At 42.5% G+C, this 18438-nt stretch overlaps 1 protein-coding gene across 5 annotated transcripts in view; it reads right to left on the bottom strand.

The window, feature by feature from the left end:
• Positions 1–998: 998 nt before the first annotated feature.
• The window catches only part of KLF12 (KLF transcription factor 12), a 233232-nt gene continuing 215792 nt past the window's right edge, over positions 999–18438 (bottom strand). For all 5 annotated transcript variants that reach the window (XM_077927774.1, XM_028728369.2, XM_028728371.2 and 2 more), the window contains one exon: positions 999–10382. In XM_077927774.1, the coding sequence (XP_077783900.1) occupies positions 10201–10382 (182 nt within the window). In that variant the 3' untranslated portion in view covers positions 999–10200. The remainder of the gene's footprint in view (positions 10383–18438) is intronic.

Here is an 18438-nt window from a genome sequence, read left to right as displayed (position 1 = left end):
GGAACGCATTAAGTTCGTAACCTGAAGTACCACTGTACCTCAAGAACTGCCTCTCCCCAACCTGAACCCTGATATCATCCTCTGAGGCCCTTATTTGTGTGCCTTCTCCATGAGAGCTCCATAGGGCAGCAACATGAGAATGGGCCTTTTCAGTGGTGGGTCCCTACTTGCAGAACGCTCTCCCCAGGAAGGCTCACTTGGCACCATCATTACATATATTTAGGTGCCAGGCTAAAACATTTCTCTTCTGGCACGTTTTTGGTTTTTAGTTATCTGTAGCCTTTTTTGGTGGGTGGGTTGTTTTAACTCTGCCTTTTAAAAATAGGAATGTGTTTTAGATGTTTTCTATGTTCTGTTTTATGCTGGCTTTAATGTAAATGTTGTTGTGGTTATTGCTGGTTTGTGTCTGTGGAGTCTTTTCATGCGCAACATTGGAACCAGGTCTGTCTATATGTTTGAGATGCCCATCAGCAGATTGCTCTCTGTGGGGCTGCTTCCTGCACTTGTGGCTCTCACATTACAGACATAGCTGTTGGGTAGCTATGAGCCAGTGTTTATATTTCCCACAATGCCCCTGATGTAACGTTGCTCTGTGTCACTGTGCCAGGCCTAAATGGCTGTCCGCAGTGGAGGTTTCCAGTTAAGTTTTCCACAGCATTTCGGAGCATTGTTACATCAGGGGATTGCAAGAATTTAAATGGTAGTTCAAAGACTGGGCCACTTGGAACAATGGGCTCAGGTCACCAGGGAGCCAAGAGTCACAGCAGTAGATTTTTGGCCTAATGGAAACTTTCTCCCTTTTATATCTACTCTCAGTGCGTAACAATGATGTACAATCTCCACAACCACCAAGATCCAAAACCGCACACACTTGTTTCTTCAAAGAAGAAAATCTATTCTTTTTTAAAAAAAGAACTCCACCCTATTGGTGGAAAGGTTTTGTAACAAAAACTTCCATATCGAGTAAGTCCAGAGCAATCCAGAGTAATAATAAGGGGTTGTTCCATACAAAATGCTTTATTTATCCTTCATGCCTCCACTCAGATATTTATACCAATGCATACATTTAAAGGTTTAAACTCTATTTCAATTCACAGCTCAATTCATAGGAAAGTTGAATACATAAAAGCAATGCACCAACAGAAATATGTCTGAGACAACATTAAAAACGTTAACACTTGTTCATGAAATAATTGTCCTCTGATGGGGTTTCTTTAGGGGGAACTCCCTTCACAATGATCACCGGGCGAACGGAACAAGAAAAAGAAACCACCCTTTTACAGTAAAGAAGAGGAAAAGCTCTGAGTATATTTACAATACATACACTATACATAAATACAAGAACAACACGTACATAATCATTAACCAACTGATAAAATAGGCGTTGCTTAACCGCTATGTAGCATATTAAACGCACAGGAAGAAAACTACTGGGAAAGTAAATGCCTTTAAATAAAAAGAAAAAAAGAAAAAGAAACATGTTTGCACTTAAAACCATTTGAAACGTAATGAAGAAAAAATTAAGGAACTACGGTTTTGCTCACTAGCACTGGTGTACTTAATACTTTTGGGTGTATGGATACTCGGCTCACTGGCTAATGGCTGCCGTATTCGATCAGGAAAAGATAACTGAATACTGCTCTACTGCTACACCCTGGGATGAAGCTACCCTTCTAGTTTGCAGAGAGGGCATGAACGCTAGGATATTGCTTCATGAGGATCCGCCATTCGTTAACAACCTGTCCTCTTCCCCTCATCCTCAAAGCACCAGTTGACCTCCCCTTTCAACAGGAACCAGCAAACACAAATGGACCAGCATTTGAACGATTCTTTAGACCAGATAATGCATCTAAAGCATATGTGGGGAAACAATGAATGGCGAATCCCCTCGTCCCTGGCCATCGGTCATGCTTGTTGCGGCTGATGGGACAGCAACATATGGCCGGCCAAAGGTTCCCCGCACGTGCTTTTGGCCTGTCATTGGTTATACCATTTGCCTCCCCTCCTCATGGTAGCAAGCAGCAGAGAAGCCTTAAAGGGATGTTTTGGATAGTACCCTATTTTAAAGAGAGGAGCAGCAAAATAATAATTCAGTTATACCATGCAGGGATAATGTCAAATGCCTGCGCAACTTGTGACCCGCTATCTACGTCATGACCTCTGTGCTTAACTTCCCTGCCCTGTTTTTGAGGTCTCATTCAGACAGCAAAAAGGAAGCATCGAATGGGATCTGGTAGGCTGTGTTCAGACTGATGGGCCCGTTACACGGCTTGTGGACTCGTTTCCAAGCCAGTGGAAGGTCAAGGATTGTTAACTTAGATTTATGGACAAGTAGGGTGTCCCTTTCACAAGCTTTTTTTCCTCCTGGTCACAATCTGCTTTGTCTTCCCGTTCATTTCAATAATGACTGGGCAAGGAAACTTCCCGTGCAATATTCCTCCAAGTATGTATACGTACTTATATTTCTGAATTGCCTCCACTGCTGATTCCTCCAGGAAAGGGGAAATGCTATTGTATACTGAGAGAAAAGTGAAGAAAACTGAGGGCTACAAGTGATTCAGTCTCTTTGCTTGTGTTCATTTACTCCCCCTCTCTGATTAACCCTCGTTCGTGCAAACAAATCAGAGGCTAAAATTAATTAAAGGGTGATCATTAAACGCTTTGCATGGCAAATATAAATTAAACAATGAGTCGAATATATTTAAAAAATGGGTGTTTTTAAAGCCTGCATTGCTCATGTGTTGTAAGACTAAAGCATAAATCGGGAATTGTTGAAAATTATTTCAGTACCTCTCAAAGTTGTCAAGTGAGCATTCTATTACCTTCTTGCTAGTTCTAAGACGAAACCCAGTTCTTTAAAAATTGAAAAGCCCTGCCGACCCACTCGCTCTGACATTTATTGCCGTTCTAGGGTTATTTCTGAAATGTTAGAAAAAGGGTATTGTTCAGCGAGTTAAAAGGGAGGCATTAAGTCTCACGACTTTTAATCAAAAGAGCCTGGGCAGCTTGATCATCCTGCATCAGCTTACTTGGTAGTAAGGAAAATCTGACTGCACATCAGCTGCCAATGTGGTGTAAAATATGTGGCTGGGCATGAAATAGAAAAAAAATACCGACTTCATTTTAGCAGTGACGTCCATGGTTGGAATTAGTAGGCAACACTCCAAAAACTATTGGTGGCAGGATTTGGGAAAGAATAGAAATGCTATACATCTACAACAGATTGACTTGATGCTACCATGGAACTTTTTCTAAGTCACTTGTAAATTTATTTCCCCCTCCTGGGCAATGGGAAATCCCATCGACATTGGACAGAATAGGTAAATTGAAAACTGAAGAGAGTAGACAAATGGCACTTTGTGATTCGCTGTGTTGCATTCGCATGAACCCAGTGTAACCTCCCTGCCCGCCCCCCCATTGAAACCAGAATTGTATAACAATTCAATTACAGTTTATTGCTATGTAAAAAGAATAGGGAACACCCCCATCTTCCCTAATGTTCACAGACAGGCACTTTTCAAATTGTTTCACCTCTGGAGATTTATTTGTAGAGATTCTTACAAAAAGGTATCTGATCATTATAATATTCTTACTTTGGACACTGACCTGTTGAGGATTTTCTGTGGCAGGCAATGGACTGGCTTCACAGCTTCCCCCCCCCCAGCACCCAAATGCCTCGTGCTTGGGATTGTCTGCAAACTGATTTATGTCCTTCTTTTTTTATGAAGGATGAATAATGAGACCCGGGGATGCCCTAGGATGCTTGCTTAAGTGTGCAAACCGACTCAGAATCTTTTTAGATCTACAAATATATCTGAAAGGTTAAATTCTGCTGGAATCAGGTAAGAATGACTGCCTCTTTTCGCGGGGCAGAGGCATTCTTCTGAAGAGTTTACAGGAGGAAAACCAGAAGAATAACAATTAATGAAAAGTCCACCATATTAAACAATAAAAATAATGCCTTCTTGTATGCGAGATCTTCACCCCGCCACCAGCAGTGAGCTGATCACAAAATATGGGCCGTTATCTCGCAACAAATCCAAGTCTCACGTTAATTGGCCCTAGAGGCCACATCACACATTACTACTTCTGCTTTCCAAGCTAGAAAAATAGGCTCCTCTATATAGTGTATTAATTAATTGCAGGGAGAGTATCTTTCTCTCTTTCTGGCCAGGTTATGGGCACGAGAAAGCCATCATGTGCATTGGCTTCCAAACAGGCGTCACCAGAGTGAAGACATCCATATTTGGCCACCCTGTAAACAGACTGCTGTTATTACTCTACTTAACTGAAAGTAGTAAGATGTGAAGTGCCCTCTGTCTGAAAGCCTAGATTATTCATTTTCCCTGCTAAAAGCTTAAAAGGTTACTATTGGGAAGAATAATCAGAAAATCCTGCAGATGAAGGCCAAGTTGCAGAGAACGACATTAAGTATATTAAAGGGCTTGTACAGTATTTTTTTAAAAAACAACCTTATTTTTAGTTATTTTCTTTGAACTGTAGACCACCCCCACCCATATTCCCATGCCATATTACGGATTGTTAGTGAGACACGTGCCAGTTTCAAACGTGGTTCAGCATGCAGCATGGCGGCGCTGCTGGTTGAGGAACCCAAAACGGAACACATTGGGCAAATGGAACTCGGTTATTTGGATTCTGGCCATTGATAATTTCGTTTTGCTTCCCCCCACTCTAGCTTGCAGAAATTCAAAGTGACTCCACTGTCTAGTGACACAACCTCAGGTAATACAAAGCCAAGTGTACATGATACAACAGGAACATGCTTTGACAAACTGGAACATTCTTTCCCACCTCTTAAAATTGTTAATTGCATTATGAAAGCTTTACAATGCATTTTCTGAGCACATTTTTTTTTTTTTTGGTGATGACAACTAAAAGCTTGTTTCAAAAACCATCCTTCATTTCAATTATTTACATCCTGTGAAAAACTGTGAGCTTGAAAATACTTCTTCACTATCACATAATATATTACAGAATATTGAAACTGTTACAAGTACAGTAAAATACCTTCAATTCTATTTTCTTTCTTTCTTTGTTGTAAAGAAGCAGTATCCATATAATTGAGGTCCATACTAAAAAACGGTGTTGGTACTGCAATCGGTTTAATGTCAGCATATTTAAAAGTACCAATGGGCATGATTGGTTGAGTACACATTGCACGGTTACGGATATTTTTTTTAAAATGAAACTGTGAAAATATAGCAGTTTTAACTTTATACATCTTCATCTATAAAACACAGGCAAAGGCATAATACAGTAATACAAGCTGGTTTCCTAATAAGGTAAAATTATTTTAGCCTAAAGAAAAGCTATTTCCAACTCTGTCTCTTTTTTTAAAATTCTTGAAAGCAATACTAGATCTTAGTTCAGATCACACACATGCGCACAATTAGCCATATGCACTTGTGTGGGGACATGTAGGGAAGTTCATGGGGGCAGAAGGGCACTGACGGTTGCTTATGCTTAGCGAACATCATTTTCTATGTGAAAAGAGCGAACAAATCAATGTTTTAAATATAATTATACACTATTTATTTTGATGTATTTATTTCCATTACACCCCCCCCAAAAAAAACCTGAAAGGGCTCATGAGTTTTATTTATCGTGCAAGAATTTATCGATTATCAAAGACACCCTCGTACAAAGATATATTTGCAAAGATATACCGGTATTTGCAAAGATATATTTGCTTCAATACGGCTTTGGGAAGGCGTGACATACAAGAACTTCTCCTGAATGGATAAATCTCATCAAGGAAAGCTCCCAAAATGGGAATATCAATCTAGCAACACCAGTCACTCAACCTTAATCTAAATAAGATGATTTCATCCAAGTGAATAAAATCAACAGAGGAGGACACAAGGAGCAACTGCACCTGAATTCCGTGTGTGAACTCATATTGCAAAAGGCTGCTCTCAAAAGGGATCGCTTGCTTCATCTTTCCAAACAAATGAGTTGGAGGAGATGGTGATATGCTCAGGATCACCACATTTGCATCGTACTGTGTTCATTATATGCTGGGCTGGTTTAGGTGGGATGCTTGCAGTTTACAACCAAAGAGCAGCATCAGGTGTGAGGCTGGCCAGAAAATGATGTAGGTCGTGCTAGCGAAAGGCCAGTTCACACACTCACTGGGCGTAGTGCCCAGTACACACAAATGTGGGCACATACATCCCCCCTTCCACCATGAATATCAGGAGGAAACGAGTACATGAATCGGGACTAAGAGTGAAACAATGTGCTGCACAGAAGAACCCACATCACATTGCGCCGCCTTCTATGTGCATTAGACCCTTGGCTCTGTGAGTGCATCGATCAGTCAACATTTAAGCAATCTTTTCTGTTTCCGTTTGGTTTCTATTGGTTCAGTGTTGCTTCAATTCTTCTATCAGAAGAACGAGACTTGGCTGCATTGGATTCACCGAAAGGAAATTCAACCTGGTGGCTGTTTAGTGAAAATATTGTCAGATTCCAACCACCTTGATAGGGATTCTACGGATTTCTGCATGAGTTTGAGTGGGCTATGGCTGCATAAGCCAGGGCACAATACCATTACCATCGTAACAGGGGAGCTCTTCTGCATGTATCATTTACATGGCACAATTTTAAGGAGAATGCATTACTGCAGCATATTTGGAAAAGAGAGAGAACCCCTTTCTGTTCTAACAAACAAATAAACAGAGAAGAGATGCCTTTATGTAACTTCTTCAATCCTAACGGACCCTTTTCTTTGATGGCAAGCTACTTTTAACCCTAGTGCTAAGAACAAAAGCCTCTCCACACTTCCTTTGGGGAAGCCAGTTCTCTTGCCTACTGATTAACGTGGCCCAAAACAGACCAATTTCATTTTTAAAAAATCTCTTCCCATTTATAAGCCGTGAATAAACAGAAGCTCCTTCACAGTGTGACACAATGAGGCTAACTTATGCAGATTCCTAGCTAAATGTTATGCCAAATGTTTAGAAATTTGTTTTGTGTCCACCCAGAGCTCCACAAGCGCAGAGGGAAGCGTTTTCAGATTGTTGCCCACATCAGTGGTCTCCCTTCTCATAGAAGGGAATGGGAAGCCCCAGTATGTATTGGACTACCATTGCACAATGAGAACCTCTCGATCTTTATTTAGGCATCAGTTAGGAAAAGCTAAAATACAAAAAGTCGCCCATCTCTTGTCATATTCAGGTCACACTAACAAAGTCAAAACTGCTTTTTGAAATGACAGGGGGTTGGGGAAGCTCACCTAGGAATTCCCCCCATTCTCTGAACATTGTGTCATGCTGAATTTTGTTCTCTGCGTGATGTAGTGAAGGGTTGGCTGATTTATCCTGCACTAAGAGCGACTTCTTGGGAATGATCCAAACACAATTATAATCCAACTTAATGTGAATAGGGGTGTTAAGCACATGCTCAATTCTCATGGAAGCCCATGGAACTTGGAAGTGTCTCGGTTTGCCTGGCTCCTGAAGGTAGACTTACGGAATTTGCACTCTCTATGTACCCTGCTTGGTATAACTTGCACACACTTGTATAAAATGTGTGCAATTTCTGTGGGCTTGGGTGAGGGGCAGGGCTGGTGGATTGTGTCCTTCGATTCTCTCCTTTTGGCGATAATTTCATCCTCAAGAAACAACTCACAGATGTTAGGATATATGACACATCCCATTGCCAGCTGAGTATTTTAGACATCTGAGGTGACCCAGAGCTGTGGTATGGCTAATTCTTAAGAAAGCCATTATAAATAAGTGAGCAAGCATAGTTCTCTCCAGGGAACTCCCTGAATCTCCCTTTGTTTTAATGGACAGATTTGAATTCTTCATATAGGCTGCTACCTAGAAAGCCAATTTGTAGAAGCTTGCTTATTATTGATTTACAATTATGCTTATCCACCTTCTAGTCATATGTTCCTATCCCCGAACTACCAAACTTCTCCAGCCAAAGACTGATAAGCTGTGTGCCAGTGAGGGAATTAAGACCGGCCCTTTCGAAAAAGGAGACATACAGTGTGGTCCCATTTGTCTCCTACTAAGCCCACTTCCGATGGTCCTTTCGGCTAAAAATCGGGAGGCAGGCACTAAATGCATGTATTGCTGCTGTGACAGGGGCAACTGTAGGCTCCCCACGCTTCTTGGTATGTTATCAATAACAGCATCTGGTATGTTCTATACTTATCGTATTTTATTCTCTGTTTTGAATGCGCGTCTTACATTTGACTTCATCTAGCAATGTTTTATTTTGAAATCTTTAGGACTAGACTTTAGCTTCCCATTCATGTTGCCTTGAATGTGTACTTAACTTTCTCCAGTAACGTTTTATTCCGGATTGTTTTCGCTGACCTTTTAATGTAGGTTGTAAACTGCTTTGATTTTTTTCTTTCTTAAATTTTTTAAAGCAGTATAGAAATGAAATTAATAATAACCATCATTATCATCTTTAGGAATATTTTAAGCCCGTCTGTGAGAAGTCAGGCTTTGTGGCCTGCTCAACGCTTCATTTTCTTTCTGCCTTTTTTTTGGTCTTGTTTCTGCAGCCTGTCTCATCTATTATAAACAGGGGCTAGGGGAAGTTTTCACCATCATTCGAGCAACACGATCAGAGCAAGAGAGTGAGATGGTTGGCCTTTAGTTTCTCAGGGAACTTTCAGGCAAAATCTGCCCACGAGAGCTACTTTCTTCCAGTGAATCCCACCTGTCAAAACTGCTCCTTGACATACATGGAGCAGATATTTGGCTCCAGATAGTCATTCTCCAGACATTTTTGGAATGCCTACCCACTCTGCCTCAACCCAGCACAACTTAGTCATGACTAAGTTTTGCCGAAACCAACAGAAGACTTACCCCGACTAGCCGTTGCTTTTAATAAGACTTGTTCACAGCGACATTTTCTGGACTGAGGTTCTATGTTTAGGAAACAGCAAGTGTTTGGAGACCTCACTTAAAGTAGCTTCTTCCTGACTACTCCTGCCATTGATGTTGACGCATTCAATTCCCTTTCAGAAACAGCTATTCTTAGAGGCTGGAGCTCTAAGCACATTTACACTGAAAGTAAATTCTTCAAGCAAGTCGGAAGGCTGCTTCACACATGTGCATTCAGCATGGTGGTTGTAGAATCGACTCGACCTGCATGTGTGAATGAGCATTGCAGATCAAGCAGTACAGATCCGAAGGTTTTATCCCATCCCATCCCGCAATGTTGTGCAATGGAATCAGTTCACACACTCAGTTAAGGAGTCAACACCTGCTGATTAGGGAAGAAATGAGAGACAAAGCAACGTACATGTATGTTTGAACATTACTCACTTTCAAGTAAATATGCAGGGGGTTAATGTGTTGGTTTAGGGATGGTGGGTCAAACTTTTTTTTCCTACTGTGCAGCCAGGATGTTACATTTTAATGGTCTCTTCCTGTTATAAATTAAGCAAACAGATGTAGAGAGGGTTATTTCACACTGAAATGTTACTGGTGCCTGTTTTATAGATTCTAACAAAAACAGAGATTTACTTTAAATAAGGATTAAAAAAAAATAGTGGCTTCTAGAGTCTGGCATGATGACAGAGGGGTAAATATGTAAAATACCGCCATCTTTATTGCATAAGTTTGCTGAGGAATCCTTTCGCTTCAAGGAGATTCGTTTGTATCCCTCCTCTTTCCACTCGCTAGAGCTGGCTTCATAGATTGTTGATCGCTCAACCATCAGGCGTGGTGATATTCTGCCGTGTTTCGATAATAATCTTTAAAAAAAGGCGGCGGCGGCAGAAGGAGAAACAGGTGAAGAGGAGATCCAGGAAGCTTGTTCTTTCCAAATGTTTATGATATCCGGTTTTTGTGATAGCAGTAATTCTTCAGCAGGAAAAAAAAAAAGGTGTGAGAAAAGGTACAAGCCATAAATACTTTTAAAAGGACATGGGTTAGAAAATAATGCCCACTCTTGTCGCATTCAGGCTATCATCTCCCAGCTGAAGGTGATAACTTTGCCCACGCTGGAAAGCCGACTTCAGATGGGAGACAGAACAGTGGCACTACACTTCCTGCTTCTTTGTGTATATGGGACAACGTGGAACGCCCCCTTTTGTGCTAACGCCATCAAAACGGGATTCAGCCCTGCTGAATTCGCTGTAGTTAAAAGAGACCCAGCTCTTGGTACTTCCTTTTTTTTTGGTGGGGAGAGGGGAGAATGTAGCCTTTTTCAGACAAGCATGTGCCTTCGGCGGTGCAACGCCAAGTGATCCGAACGAGAAAAGCTTCTATCACAGTCTGCGCACTTGAAGGGCTTCACTCCCGTGTGTTTGCGGTAGTGCCTCGTCAGTTCGTCTGAACGGGCAAACTTCCAGGTGCAGCCCTCCCAGGTGCACTTGTATGGTTTCTCTCCTAGGAGACAAGGGGGAAAGGAATCGTCATACTGGGTTCAGAAACCTTGGCAAGCTTAGTCTAGGAAAGGCATATCAAAGAGAGAGACCTGGTGCTCATGCAACATTGCAAATCACTTACCTGCCATACCTTGCGAGAACGGATATCATCAAGTCTCTAAAGTGTCAGGATTCAAGCCTGCAATGGTCTTGAACTGGAATTTCCGGGTGGTGACGGTGTCAGATGTCACTACTACATAACTCAGGCCAAAGGCAATTGGTCATTCCAGCAAGGAAGACTCTTTACACCAAGGATGGGGAGCTTGCTGACTGCCGGATGTCATTGGACTCCAACTCCCAGCAGCCCCAAGCAGCAAAGCCAATGGCCAGGGATGCTGGGAGTTGTAGTCCAAGCCACGCCTGCTTTACAGCAATTGGCCACATTTTACCCCTGGCCCCTAACAAAGGCTTTTGTTTTAAGCTTGAGTACTGGTCTGACCTATCGTTGCTCCTTGATGATCAATTGAATTTATATACCACCCTATACCTGCGGTTCACAGAATAAAATCAAAATATAAAACCACAAAATGCATAATCAACATAAAAACAACAGCAATCCAACAAGCCCCACCCTCAAACAACCCCCCTTTCACCTGGCTAGCCAGTAGTACATGTGAAAAGGATTTAGAGGTCTTGGTGGACCACAAGCTTAACGTGAGTCCACAGTGGGATGCAGCAGCAAAAAGTGGCTAATGCTCTTCTAGGCTGCTTCAACAGAAGTATAATGTCCACGTCAAAGGAAGTAATTGTCCGGCTCTGTTCTGTCTTGGTCAGACCACACCTGGAGTACTATGTCTAGTTCTGGGAGCCAAAAGATGGATACTGAAAAGGTGGAACATGTGCAGAGGAGGGCAACCAAGACGACCAAGAATCTTGAAAACAAGCCTTATGAGGAACGGTTGAAGGAGCTCAGAAAAGAGGAGACTGAGAGGACAGCCATCTTCTAATACCTTAAGGGCTGTCACATTGAAGATGGAGAGAGATTGTTTTCTTCTGCTCTAGAGACCTGAACCAATGGCTTCAAGGTACAAGAAAGGAGATTCTGATTAAACATCAGGAAGAACTTTCTGACAGTAAGAGTTGTGGACTTTCCTTCATTGGCAGTTTTTAAGTAGAAGTTGGATGGCCACCTGTCATGGATACTTTAGTTGAGATTCCTGCATTGCAGGGGGCTGGACTAAATGACCCTCAGGGCCCCTTCCAACCCTACAATTCTATGACCCTCTGGCTTAAACCCAAAAGAAGCTGGGCTGGCAACAACTTGATAATCCACATTTCTTCAGAGCTACCAGATTATTGTAGCCAAGAGGATTTCTATCCTTGGCATTGCCCAATTGAAGCAATGGAAGAAGAACAGTTGTTTCACCTGGTTTAGTAGTGTTATCCTAGATTGAGATGTTCACATGTTCACAGCAACAACAGTGAAGGCTCTGGCACTGCAGTGTATCCCACCCTCAAGTTAAATGCCAAATGCTAACAGACAGTTGAAATATTTTTATTCATCTCTAGATGGTCACGTTATTGGGCCCCAGGAATTTGGCAGCTGGTATATGGGCACGAACCGAGCGACAGATGGCCTGGCAATTGCTAAAGACAGCATGCATTGAAATGCAGTATGACATACTCTTGCCACAAACAGCTGGCTAGCAATCCCATACCCACACACCAATATATCTCCTCTGACTTGAAGATAGTCCATAGCCAGAAATCTGGCAACTACAGAGGAAGTGACATAGGTCTATAAGGAAATGAAGGAAACAGGTCATCTGACATGTCTAAACTACAGTTATTAATTCGGAAAATAACAAGAACCTGCTGGATGAGGTGAGTGGTCCACCTAGTCCAGCATCCTGTTCTGAGAGCGACCTGTGCAAAGCCTGCAAGCTGGACATGAGTGCATCAACACAATTCACTGGGAATTGTTGTTGACATCCGTTTGTCTTGAGAGACGATGGACTGCACCTCCAGGGGTGAAGTCAAACTGCTGTGTTAGCAGCAAGTGAACTCCTTGGCGTGCAAACCTGGGCAGTGTGTCTGGAGGTCCTGGGACACCCAGACGATAAGACCCCTTCTTGACCTCACTAATGTGGTCCAAAGGAAAGCAAAGCAATGTGTTTAGCACCAGCTTGGCTACAGGAGTTGCCGGAAGAAGGCATGCAAGACGCCATCCATCTTAGGACTCCACTCTGGATTTGGGTAGGGTTTACTCCTTAGCCTTTTCTACTCCCAAAGAGTAGACTTAATTTATTTAAATGCTGATTGCCCATCCACTTGTTCTTAAACTAGCAATAAAAATGTCAAGGACCCGCTAATCTGTTATGAAGCTAGGGAAACATTTGATCATGCCCTGTTCTCCCTTCATTCACCAATACAGTGGTGCCCCGCAAGACGAATGCCTCACAAGACGAAAAACTCGCTAGACGAAAGGGTTTTCCGTTTTTTGAGTCGTTCTGCAAGACGAATTTCCCTATGGGCTTGCTTCACAAGACGAAACGTCTTGCGAGTTTGTTTCCTTTTTCTTAAAGCTGCTAAGCCGTTAATAGTCGCTAAGCCGTTAATAGTCGCTAAGCCGCTAATAGCCGTGCTTCGCAAGACGGAAAAACCGCGAGACGAAGAGACTCGCGGAACGGATTAATTTCGTCTTGCGAGGCACCACTGTATATGGAAGGAAAATAAGAAAGTCACCACTGTTCCTCTTGTGTGTCAATCATCCCATTGCTTTTCTTAAATTGGCACACAACACTGGAAGGCAGTAGTAGAGTCTTGTTTCTCACTGAGCACATGGTCTCCCCATGTCCCGTCCTTCTATCTAATCCAGCCTGGTGATCTTCAGACATTGTTGGACACAAACTACCATCAGCCCTAGACAATGTTCAGAGATGATGGGAGCTGGAGACATCTGAAAAGCACCAGGTTTGAGAGGACTGCTATACAGTAATCTACATATTTTGTATCTTAAGAACATAAAAAGAGTCCATCTAGATCAGTCCATCTAGATCAGTCCATCTAGATCAGTCCATCTTTCTCCTTGCATCCTGTTTCCAATGATGGGCAGTCAGATTCTTCCAATTTAAGCATAAAGGCCTGACTCTTAAGCAAGCTCAACATTTAGGGAAGAAGATTCATCTTGTCTGGCAAGTCTTGTTTTGTTTTCATGGTGGAAAAAGGGAGGGGTGGCATCAGAAACCAAGAGAACAAAAGGAGAGGCAGAATCTCAAGCTAGTGCTGAGCGCTAGTAATTTATTATTACAAATAAATTGCCCAATGCTTTTCAATAGAAATCCTTTTGAAAGGACATTCTCCCAGTGAGCTGTTTTAGCTGGCGTACGGCACTAAGAATATGTGCATGACCTTTTGCCCCTGAAGAAGAGTTTCCATGCAATAATAAATGACTACTTCTGAGCACCAACAGCTCCTCCTCACCTTTTGTTCTCTCTCTACCCCCACTCCCCCCATTTCATGGCCACAATCCAAAACAGAGCTTTTGTTTCCAACACATGGGATTCAGAGCGCTTGCATCTGTCCTGGATTGTGGCCTATATGTTTACATGTTCTCTCATTAAGAGTTTACCCCACAGCTAGTGATGGGTGGATCTGTTCACTTCATGTCCTCCAGTCTTCAGTTCTCCACATTTCCGCACCAGCCTGCAATTATTATTTTCTCCATCAGCATTTTAGTGTAATTTTATCTGAATTTTGCCTAACAAACACATTTTTACAGAGCAATTTCTGCTAATAAAACACATTTTTGTATGCTGTTTTCACTGATGTATGCATTTCTATGCACACTTTGCTCTATTATATGCATTTTTCGAACCCCTTGCCTGCCTGGAGAATTGCACCGAAAAAATAATATTAGGAGAATTGCTAATTCCACAGGACGGCTCTGTCTTTCATTTCTCGTGCTGTTTTAGAAAGCGCAAATTGGGTTGGTTCTCCTTTCAATATGAACTGCATTTAATTTCTCCTCCCGCACCGTCCCACCCCGCTCCCCAAATTTAAGCACCACTGAATGTAAGCCCATAGCTTTTTGTGTGCTCCTGATTGTTCCTCTGCAACAGGATCAGCATTTGTTGCTGTTAAAATTCATCACCAAACGCAAGACCCATCATTTTCCAAGACCCATCATTTTCATACGATTTCAGGAGGCTGGCAGGCAGGCAGACCTGCTCCAACCCACAGAGGGTCGGCCACTTATGTATCCACCCTGCTGAACCATAGTGGATCCTCAACCTCTGCTCTATTCACTGCTACAGGTAGCCTCAAGAACCACCTTTGTAGCTACTGTTAGTGGAATATCTGCCACCTCTTCCATGAGTCTCCCACACCAGGTCAGGGCGACGTAAAAACTCACAGGGCTATCTTAACAGCAAGCTTAGAACACCACACTGGGAAAATTGGACTAGCTGAGTTTAGAATCAGCTCCCACCCACCCCCTTCGTTGGTTTTGCTGGATCAAAAAATGAAAATTGGCATTCTCTGGCTCCTTGAATCACCAGTACACTGCACCCCAAAGCAATTGATGGCTTCAGCTCCACTTTCCAATGCATTTTGAGCAGATAAAGTTGAAGATTAGGTAAAGATAGTTATAGTTGGCAGCCGGAGGGTAAGCTATAATAAACTATAATTTGCAGGTTTGACTCTAACCCAAAGGAGACCGTAGTCATTTTTCAGCAGCTATTTTTAATACAAATATTTAACATTTCCCCCAAACAACCCTTGAACATGCCCACATGCTGAACTCCCCATTAATTACTGTTGTTAAAAGATTGTTCACCACACCCATAACCTGATACAGCAAAAGGGCGGGGGGGGGGGAATGATTATACTTCAAGCATGACCTGGAATCCCAACAAAGTCTAATTAAAGTGCATGGCCACCTTGGCTACCAAATTAAATCTGAAGGGCAAATCTTTCATGACATTTATGCTCCCATCCACTTGGGGCGAGGGGGGTGAGAGTACTTAGCCAGTCGTTATGCAGGTGACTAACTGCATTTTGGGTCGTGCCAAAAATACACATTACTTGGACAATAAAAGCGTTTTAATTTAATGTGAAAACATCGCTGTAATTGACATAACCTCCGAGGGAACATGCAAACAGGGATTTGGCATTCTGTGTATGGAGTGGGACAAGGAGTGGGAACAGCTGCTGATTCTCCTTCGTTGATGGGTGGGGTGCTCCCGGGAAAGATCTCCGGCCCCTCCCCATGTTACGCTGGTGGCCTGGGAGATGCTGAACTGTGGCTCAATCTTTTATTTCCATTTTCGTTTAAGAAGGTTTTCATTTTATTCACAAAACATTATTTTATTACCAATTTATCATTTGCACATGCCTATTCTTTTTCTTTCTATGTCAAAAACACGTATTTTCTTATTCCCCCTTTCTCCTTAAAAAGCAAGACATGCAGTCCAGGCATTTACACACATGTGTCTATTACCCCAAAATTGAAGGGGTGAAGAAATAAACTGTATTCCAAGCAAGATTACAATAACCCCTTTCCTAGAATTTCAATAGTGTGGCCATTTCAAGCTTGCAAGTTATAACATTTCATGTCCTAGTTTTACATGACCATAGGGCATCCGTAGATGCTACACTGTGGAAAAGATGTGGGACTGGACAGCATAATTTCCAAAAGCCCATGGAAGCCGTCTGGGTGAGTTTAAAGGGCAATAGTTATTTCAGTTTCAGAATGCTTCCAGGTTACAATCAAGTTCTGGTACAAGAAACTCAGCGTATCCTGCTCAGTGCAGGAATTTTGTCAAGTTCCTCAAACTTGGATTTGATATTCCGCTTTATCACTACACGAAGGAGTCTCAAAGCGGCCAACATCCTCCTTTCCCTTCCTCCCCCACAACAAGCACGCTGTGAGGTGAGTGGGGCTGAGAGACTTCAGAGAAGTGTGACTGGCCCAAGGTCACCCAGCAGCTGCATGTGGAGGAGCAGGGACGCGAACCCGGTTCACCAGATTACGAGTCCACCGCTCTTAACCGCTACACCACACTGGCATCTATTGATGCAATGTCTGTCATGAGACCTGATGGAGGACACAAAGGCTGCTTCAGGTTATAACTACTAAGGGTCAAGAATAGGGATGAGCATCCCTACCTGCTGAGCATGTCCTAGTGTCCCAGTCTTGCTGCAGTGCCACCAAACACAGCAACAGTTCATCTAGTACTGGGCTCACATGGCAGAGGAGAGGACATTAGAAGAATAGCCTGCTAGATATTTCTGCTTTTAATGCTGAATTGTAAACTGTTGCAGCCCACCGTGGGGCCTGTGAATGAAGGGTGGGTAATAAATTTAATCATCATCATATCTGTATCAAATGAGACATCAAGCCAGCTCAGTTGAACTCAGTTGAGCCCCGTGATGTGGACTCACACCTTCATATTTTCTTGCTATGCTGAAAACTGGGGCAGCCTGAACTTGTATAATGGATTCTAACTGCACTGCACTGTGTGCTACAGGGACCAGTTCAAGATGTTGGTAATGGCCTATATGGTCCTAAATGACTCGGGAGCCAAGTATACGCAATACCTCCTCCAATACCAGCCAACTCAGTTATTAAGATGGTGTTTCTTATGAAAATTCACAGTAGGGGAATGTGCCACAGAGTCTTAGTGGTAGAAATCTAACTCTGGAAAGTTTCCCTCTTTGTGATAGCTTTGTTTTCTTGATGCTTAGATGTTAGCTGCAGAATTTTTAAACTCAGGCTTTTATAAAGTGAGGTTAGGTCGTTTTTAATACCTAACATTAGCAGTTTTGATGGTTCTGATTCTCACAGGTATTTTATAGTTGTCTTGGTTATTGTCTTGCATTATTTATGGTGTTGTGTTTTTACTTTATTTTATTTTTCTTGTAAGGAGTGGGTGGTGCTGTGGTCTAAACCACTAAGCCTCTTGGGTTTGCCGTTTGGAAGGTCGGCAGTTCAAATCTGTGCAACGGGGTAAGCACCCATTGCTCTGACCCAGCTTCCGCCAACCTAGCAGTTCAAAAGCCTACCAGGTGCAAGTCGATAAATAGGTACAGCTGTGGCGAGAAGGTAAATCACATTTCCATGTGCTCTGGCTTCCATAACGGTGTTCTGTTGTGCCAGAAGTAGTTTAGTCATGCTTGGCCACATGACCCGGAAAGCTGTCTGTGGACAAACACTGGCTCCCTCGGCCTGAAAGTGAGATGAGCGCCGCAACCCCATAGACGCCTTTGACTGGACTTAACCGTCAAGTGGGTCCTTAGCCTTATTTTATTGTACATCACTCTGAACTTCCTTGGGAGGAAGGGAGATTCAGAAATGCAACGAATGAATGAATGAATAATAAAACCGCACCAAGGTGTAAATTTTCTTCTTCAGGGCAACAGCAATCAATGATGTTTCACTTCATTATACAGTTGCCACCCAGATGAAAATGAAAAGGTGATGCCAAATTGGGCCTTATCTGAAGTGTGAAAATGAGGAAAGTGTATGGCAAGTTAAGTTTCATTGTTATGCGGACTCTCACATGGTTCAGACGACTTCAGCTATGACATTGCAAACCAATAAAAGGACAGTGGCTTCCTGAAGCAGCTATACTCACATGGAGAGCAATTTTGGACTTAATGCCTACATGCAGTTGCAAAGCCAAGTAGATTATCACACCACAGTTTGCATATATTGAGCTGCATCAAAGCAGACAGAATATACTGAGTCACAAACTGATCAGAAATGAGTGTGCCTTGAGTCACTTGGTCTCACGAGAGCACTTTGATTCAGTATGATTTAAGTATGCAATATAAGTGAATGGGCTGAATCATCTTTATCTGTTTGGGGGAAGTTATTGAACGTAAGCTTTGTAGAACCATTGTAATAGCAAATTATGCAAATAAACGCTCTCATTAGCACATTGACATTGAGCAAACACATGGGAACTATATGTTCTAAGAACAGAATAACTTATTCATAATCCATTACGGGTCAACTTGGGGCAAAGTCCCAGAAACTGCAACTACGGATTCGTTTCCTTGTTCTAACACTGACT

The sequence above is a fragment of the Podarcis muralis genome, chromosome 4 (genome assembly GCF_964188315.1).
Source record: "Podarcis muralis chromosome 4, rPodMur119.hap1.1, whole genome shotgun sequence".
Classification (NCBI taxonomy): Eukaryota; Metazoa; Chordata; class Lepidosauria; order Squamata; family Lacertidae; genus Podarcis; species Podarcis muralis.
This window is presented reverse-complemented; position numbering and strand designations above follow the sequence as displayed.